Source organism: Austrofundulus limnaeus, unplaced genomic scaffold, assembly GCF_001266775.1.
Source record: "Austrofundulus limnaeus strain Quisiro unplaced genomic scaffold, Austrofundulus_limnaeus-1.0 Scaffold63, whole genome shotgun sequence".
NCBI classification, from domain to species: Eukaryota; Metazoa; Chordata; class Actinopteri; order Cyprinodontiformes; family Rivulidae; genus Austrofundulus; species Austrofundulus limnaeus.
In genome coordinates this window covers 618,766-626,570 of record NW_013952465.1, presented here as the reverse complement: position 1 = coordinate 626,570, position 7,805 = coordinate 618,766, and the positions used below count along the sequence as shown (strand labels likewise).

Below are 7,805 nucleotides of genomic sequence, written 5' to 3'. Positions count from 1 at the left end.
CCCCCTGCACTGAACAGGACGGGACAGAAGCAGAAGGAGGTTCTTAAAGAGACAGAGACCAATTTCAAGGCGTTTAGAAGAGGAAGTGATGAGTAGAAAAGTTTATTTTCTATTTAAACATAAAAACAGCATTTTAATGACAGCTAAAGGGGACATAGATACTTTATTATGGTATAGTATTTAAATTAATGCCTGAGAAACACATAATATTGGCCCTTTAAAGATTGTAGCCAGCAGAGTATTCTGTTAGTCACAGGTAAAGAAAGTTAAAGATCCAACTTCTCACACAATAGTTTGAGGTTTACATTTTAGTCTGTGTCTGTCCCAGCTTTGACAAACTAAGTGGTGCATGTAACACCTCATGGTGGTCGAGTGTTACCCAACACCAGCACCTTTACCATTTCTTGATCTTGCTTTTTTAATGCTTCATATGTTAAAACATTTTTTTTCTTAGCTTGTGTTAATAAAAAGATTTTGGAAAGTAGCTGCATTGATCTTTTCAAAACATCTTTAGAAATGTTTATGTGAATGAATATTGAGCATGCACATTTCCCGTTTTTTATTTTAATTATTTTGGCTACAGTTTAGCTACTTTTTTAATCTACTTTTAGCAAGTCTTATGGTATTTGTAGCTATCTAAATACTAAAAAGCCTTTTGCTGTTTTTAGTTGTGGTTATGTTACAACGTATGCGTCAACCTCAAGGCCTGTGKGCCAAATGTGGCCCGCCATGGCTTTTTTCAATTCAATTCAATTCAAAAGTACTTTATTGATCCCAGAGGGAAATTAGGTGTTGTTGTAACTCATTTAACTAAAGAATAATTGTAGACGCTGATGGCTGTGGGCAGGAAAGATCTTCAGTAGCGGTCTGTATTACAGCGAAGTTGAAGAAGCCTCCGACTGAAGACACTTTGTCTTTCTRTGACAGTCTGATGAAGAGGATGGTCAGGGTTGTCCACAATGTTCTTGATTTTATGTAAAATCCTTCTTTGCACCATCATCTCCAGAGATTCGACAGTTGTCCCCAGAACAGAACCAGCCTTCTTTATCAGGTTGTTGAGTCTTTTTAGGTCCCTGACTCTGATGCTGCTGCCCCAACAGGTGATGGCAGAAGAGATGACACTCTCAACAACAGACTTSTAGAAGATCTGCAGCATCTTGCTGCAGACATTGAAGGATCTCAGCTTCCTTAAGAAGAACAGTCTGCTCTGTCCTTTCTTGTAGACTGCTTCACTGTTGAGTCTCCAGTCCAGTCTGTTGTCCAGATGAACAAAGAGGTATTTATATTCCTCAACCACCTCCACGTCTTCTCCCATGATGGAAACAGGGTTTGATCTAATACTATTTCTCCTGAAATCTACAATCATCTCCTTTGTTTTGTTCACATTCAAGATGAGATGATTGTTCCCACACCATGTCACAAAGCGGTCCACCAGCTCTCTGTACTCAGCTTCATGTCCATCTCTGATACACCCAACAACTGCTGAGTCTTCTGAGTATTTCTGTAGATGACAGCAGTCTGACTTGTGCTGGAAGTCTGAAGTGTACAGCGTGAACAGGAGTGGTGAGAGTACAGTTCCCTGTGGTGCTCCTGACCACATGTAGACACACAGTCCTTCAGTCTCACAAACTGTGGTGTGTTTGTCAGGTAGTCTTTGATCCAATATTATACTAATATTTTTTATTACCCAACCTCCTGCTGCTTATAGATAGCTACGTCGTTATTTATTATTATTTTTTTGTCTATTTGGCTACTTTTAACAAGCTTTTTGCTACTGTTAACTTTAGAGTAGCTTTTTGCCATTTTAGCTTTGAGCAAGTATAGCTAGCATTTTGCTACTTTTATTGTAGTGTTCTGCTTCTTGCGCTAAATTGGGAAATTTTTACATGAAAGTTGCCATCTGTTTGAACACAAAGAACAATGACTAAATGTAAATAAAGTCAATTACTTCAGTTTAGGCAAATCGGCCCATCAACAGGGAGCTATCAGGAGACTTCCGCCTCTCGGCTGTGACTGAGGCTTTAATCTCGTTAAATCTGATCAAAATCATTGATTTAATCAAGAGACTGACACAGTGACGTCACGCAGAGGCGCAATTTCTTTATTTTCCTGTCGGGCGCAATCAGAGGCTGATGTGGAGCGACGGTAAAGCCACTCAGCAGATTATAGTCGGGCTTTTTAAAACTTTCTGCGCCTGCCGGAGGAGGTTCTGGTCCGCGGAGCAGCGCGGCCCGGTGTTTGTGGAACAGGAGCCGCGGCGCAGATATCACTTCGCCGGGTTCTGAAGCGTGAAGAGACGAGACAACATGCCGGGAGACGGGTTCACCTTCAGGAGCCGCATCAGGAACCTGCTGCGGTCTCCATCCGCCAGGAAGAAGAAGAGCAGCGGAGAGAACCTGGACGGGAAGGTAAGAAGTTTCTTTAGCAACGCTGTCAAAAAAATAAATAAATAAAACAGGTTAAAAAGCTTAAAAACTTATGTCTCAAATAAAACTAACTTTCTTGCTCCAACAACAAACACCAGGACTGCCCTCAGAGCAGAACATCCAAACTGAAGTCTTGAACATCTCTTTTWAAAAAAACCAATAAAACCAATATGAGCTCATTAGGACACCCCACAAACCACAAGTTTTATTAAAATTACACTGGAAAAACTAACAGTTCGTTTAACTTTATTATTTGTAGAAAATTCAATTCAATTCAAATTCAAAAATACTTTATTGATCCCAGAGGGAAATTAGGTACAATACATTAGTTACAGTATTACATTAGTTATTAGTATCACAATACATTTTACATTAGGTAGAATACATGTATTTACCAGCTAAAACAACTAAAAAAACAACTACAACCAATTTGTACAGTTGTAATTTAATTGTGATTTTATTTTACGCCATTTTACTCAAATAAATTAGATTTTAGCTAGTTCTCCGTCTAAAAAGTCAAAAATCACCTCTTGAATTTACTCTCAGATTTATTCAACTGCATTAAGTTTAAACTACTTTTTAGTCACATAAAGTTGAACTAGTTTCCTGAAACATCAAATTAAACTTAAGACATAAAACTCTATTTATTAGAAAACACATTGCTTAGTTGTTTTAACCCTCCTGCTGCCCTTGGATCAAAGGGAGGACTTTTGATGCAAAGGCAGCAGGGAAGTCAGCCCTGTTAGCAAAATATTTTATGCACCAGTGGACAGATTTGAATGAAATTCAGAGAAAGTWATCAGTGGATGTTTTACTGCAACCCATTAACTTTTGGAGCCAGTCTGAAAGCTTTGGCCAGGAAGGTGCTGTGTGATGACGTGACGTGTCAAAAATAGGCTCTGTTTTTCTAAAGTGTGAGAAAATTTCATCTACATTTTGTTTTTTCAATTCAAAACAATGGTGAACAAATCCAAGATAAAAATATGTTTCTTTTAGTTGTGTTTTCTATGATTGTGTGAATAATTTATGATTGTTTTGTTGTGTCATATTTAACTTCCTGCCACAGATCTCAGCTCCGAGCTGAACCTCGTCTTGGTGTTGTGTCTCCACAGGTGACCCTGGAGAAGGTGCTGGGCGTCACCGCCGTGGGAAACAGCGGACTGGCCTGCGACCCCCGGTCTGGACTCGTRGCCTATCCTGCAGGGTACTGTTATCTGAGCATCTGCCCTCTTGACTTATCAGCACACACTCACCTCTCCGTTATCATATCTACCTCCTGCAGACGTTCGGTGTGCAGAACGTCTGTGTGTGTGTGTGTGTGTGGTTGTTATCTGTGCACCATCATATAGTAGCTGAGAGGAGGAGGGGACTTCCTCTTTAACATTCCTGTCATCAGGGAGGTTCTGCCTGACTCTTTCTGAGCTGTAATGAGCCACAGATTCTTGAGTCGTATCACAGATTTCTGTCGTAACAAATGTTCATTGTGTAAAAAAATAAAGCGCAGCTGATGTTCAGGAACTAGGTCAGAGTTAGAGCTGCTTCACCTCACGTCAGGAGGCGCTGGTTGTTGTTTTGCTCTGAGTGTTTGTGTCCGGTTGACAGTCTGAGCAACCTAATTAAACTGCGCTAAAGTTGCCCAACCCTCCTGTCGTCCCAGTTTAAATCTGCTTCAGGAATGTTTTTTTTTCCCCCCGGCACGGAGTTTGAGAACGAGCTGTTTGGTAACAGGAGGACTAATCAATCTGTGTGCTACACATGAAGACAGTGTTATTCTATTGGTTTTATCTAAATGAAATGTATGTGCAGTTTGCATTCTTCTTTGACAAGTTACTTTTCAAAATAAAACTTAAATTAACTTGAACTTTGACACAGAGAAGAAACTAATCAGTATTTGGCAACACTTTGCAAAGATCTGGACACGTTTTAATTGTTAATCCTGGTAAAACAAAATTTCTTCATCAACACATTCAAAACTACACAATAAAAGCTGTGTTTTTAAAATCTGTAATATTATACTGATTTATTTTCACTGAACAGAGCAGCCTGTTTGTAGCTTGACACTGAGCTTGTTTTATAATATTTAGGGCACTTTTATTCTACATTGGCTTCAAATACATTTGCATTTTTTAAAGGATTTAAACACATTTCCTACAAAACTTTAATCAATTTAACTTATGTTAAATCCTAAAATCCTAAACTCAGACACAGCCCTCAACCCCACTGAACACCTGTGGGATTATCTCAGGTGTACTTTCTGTATCAACACAACCAAATTGGCTGACTTTCGACACATAATGTTTAAAAGCGTGACACCAAGCAGCGTTAGGAGGCTGTTGTAGCTGTGATGTGGTTCTTCCACATGCTACTGAGGCCACGTTTAGTTTGCCATTTGTTCTTTTTTTTTTCAAACTTTAATCATCTTATCCAATAAACAACACCAAGCAAGAGTCAAAAACCAAATAAGTTGTTTGGCAGAGAAAATTTGGCATCAGCCCAACCCACAAATGCATTTTTCTAACAAATGTGGCATCAAGAAGAAATAAACAGGTTTTCTAACAATATAAATGATTGTCAAAATAAACGATCTACTAAACACACATTTTCTTGTTTTTTTATGTTAAGATTAAGTGAAGGAAATGAGCCACCATTTACTTACTTAAAATTGATTTTTCACTGAACTGAGATCAATGTTACATTGTTTGTTGTCTTGTTTCCTGATCCTGCTGCAGGTGTGTGGTGGTCCTCCTGAACCCCAAAAAGAACAAGCAGAGCCACATTATCAACACTTCCAGGTGAGTCGGACACAAATACACAACCAGAGCTACATGAGAATACAATGCAGTGACACCTGCTTCGTCTTTTTGTTGACAGAAAAACCATCACAGCTTTGTCCTTCTCCCCAGATGGAAAGTACTTGGTGACAGGAGAGGTCAGTCGCTTTACTTTCACGATTTTATTCATTTTTTGACCTCTTCAAGTTGTTTATGTTTTCTTTATAAACCTAATGTGACAATTTCTTAATTTCTCCAAAAGGTTTTAATTTAAAAAAAACTCAGTGGTAAAGAGCATGTCATGCCTTACATGCATAAAATGTGATTACATTTAATTTATTTTTATGCAATCAGAAAAACATTGAACAGCAGTGAGAGCTACATTTGTATTTCACATTTTTTCTTGTATCATCCATCCATTAAGCCTTAATTAAAAATAGATACAGTGCTTTTGAGAATGGATTCAGTATTAGGAAATTAAATATGGCGATATTTCAGTGTATTGATATTTCCTCACACCCCTCATAAGTGGGATATTTACACTTTGCTAATTTCGCCGGCTACTTTTGAACCTTCTGCAGCTCCACCTAGTGGTGGGATGTTTTCATTTTGTGGGTAAAATAATCAACATGCATTATGAGAGATGTAGTTTATGGTCAATGCGGGCTTTAAAGCAGCATACGCTTACTTTAAGACATTACCTTTAACGCGGGCCACATGAAATGCCATGGCGGGCCACATTTGGCCCACAGGCCTTGAGTTTGACAGATGTGCTCTATATCATTACCTGTTTGGGATCTTTAAAGGTTTCCATGATTAGTTATAACATTAGACTTTATTTGATAAACATATATTTTAACTGTAAAATAAAGACTAAAAATACCGTAGCCTGTTTAGTTTTTATAATTTTTGAACTAAAAGTTTATAAGTACATTACATGGACGGAGCCATTTTATTTACACTCAAAGCATTCTGGGTAAATGATGACATGGATAGGTCCTCGGTGCGAGGCTGCTAGTGAGCTACATCCACCCTGAAGGTTAATCTTGGACAATATCTGATGATCGGCTCTTTTAAATGAAACCAGAGAGCGTTGAYAGAGAGGAGAAGGTAGAAATGACTCAGCCTGTAACTGAAAATATAGATGGAGGACAACAGAGCTGCTTCATGGAAGAAGAACCTCAGCTTAGCCTGTTAGCTTTAGCATTAGCACTGATGCTATCACCATATATGTGTATTAGCTCAGCGCTACACATTCTCCTCTCATCACTGAAGTCTTCCATCCACATGACAAGAGAGGGGAACACAAAAATGACTCAGCCTGCAACTGAAAATATGGATGGAGGACCTTAGTTTAGCTTGTTTGTCGCGCTAGCGCCGAGCTAATACATATAAGGCAATGTAGCGTCGGTGTTAGCACGAAGGCTAACAGGCTAAGCTGAGGTTCTTCCATGAAGCAGCTCTGTTGTCCTCCATCCACATTTTCAGTTACAGGCTGAGTCATTTCTCCTTCTCCTCTCTGTCAACGCTCTCTGGTTTCATTTAAAAAAGTCAATCATCAGAAATTGTGCAAGATTAACCTTCAGGGTGGATATAGCTCGCTAGCAGCCTCGCACTGATGAACTATCCACGTCATCATTTACCCAGAATGGTTTGTGTCTAAATAAAATGGCTTCATCCGTGTTAAAATATATTTTTAAAAATTTACAAAACTAAACATCCTACAGTATTTTTACAGTCTTTATTTTACAGTTAAAATAAATGTTCATCAAAAAAAGTCTAATGTTACAACTAATCATGGATCCCTTTAAGATGCTTCAGACTCTGGTCTGTTGTTCCCATGTATTTCCAGCAAGTTTGTATAGCTTCTCTGTTTTGTTGTGTCACAGTCTAACGGGCCTCGACAGCGAAGTGTTTTGTACTCCGCTTTGTTGTAGCGACAACACGGGACGCTGCACCACCAAACACACTAATCCTCTCTGACCAATCAAAGCCGATTAAAGACTTCTCTGCCTGAGTGGACGGGCACGCGGCGGTTGCCCCGACAGCAGAGATCAAAGTTTAAATCACCCAAAACATCAAGAATAGGCCATTTTTTTTGCAGCAGTTTCACATAAAACAAAAAGTTTTACTTCCAGGAGAGCAACACCAGGAGTCTGTTTTTAATTCATGACAGCTGGAGCATTTCGACCAGTTGCTGGGATCTTCAGAGTTTTCTGAAGTGCCGTTCTGCTGTGTAATCACAGCTCTGTTATGAGATTTGATTCAAGGCTTTACAACGATGAAGATAATCCTGAGTGACTTATCTGATGTCCCTCACTCATTCATCAAACGGGGGGCTGATTTGCATACAGGGACAAGACGACAGGTTATTGCCTCTGTCTTTCCGTGTTTTATTTCTGTCACCTTCATCTGCTGCCGAAAGTCTTCCGGATTCACTCTCCTCCAGACGGTCTGTCCCCACGATTATTGACTGCTTCCTTTATATCAGGGGTGGGCAATCCTGGTCCTCGAGGGCCACAGCCCTGCATGTTTTACTTTTTTCTCTGCTCAAACACACCTGATTTGAATGAATGGATGATTATCAGGTTTCTGCAGTATGGAGGAC

At 39.4% G+C, this 7,805-nt stretch overlaps 1 protein-coding gene across 1 annotated transcript in view; it reads left to right on the top strand.

Moving 5' to 3' along the window:
• Positions 1–2,098: 2,098 nt before the first annotated feature.
• Positions 2,099–7,805, top strand: part of LOC106518558 (mitogen-activated protein kinase-binding protein 1) — a gene marked incomplete in the record, with an annotated part of 11,965 nt that continues 6,258 nt past the window's right edge. The window contains 4 exon segments of the mRNA XM_014009897.1: positions 2,099–2,408; positions 3,539–3,630; positions 5,156–5,218; positions 5,298–5,355. Coding sequence (XP_013865351.1) covers positions 2,307–2,408; positions 3,539–3,630; positions 5,156–5,218; positions 5,298–5,355 — 315 coding nt within the window.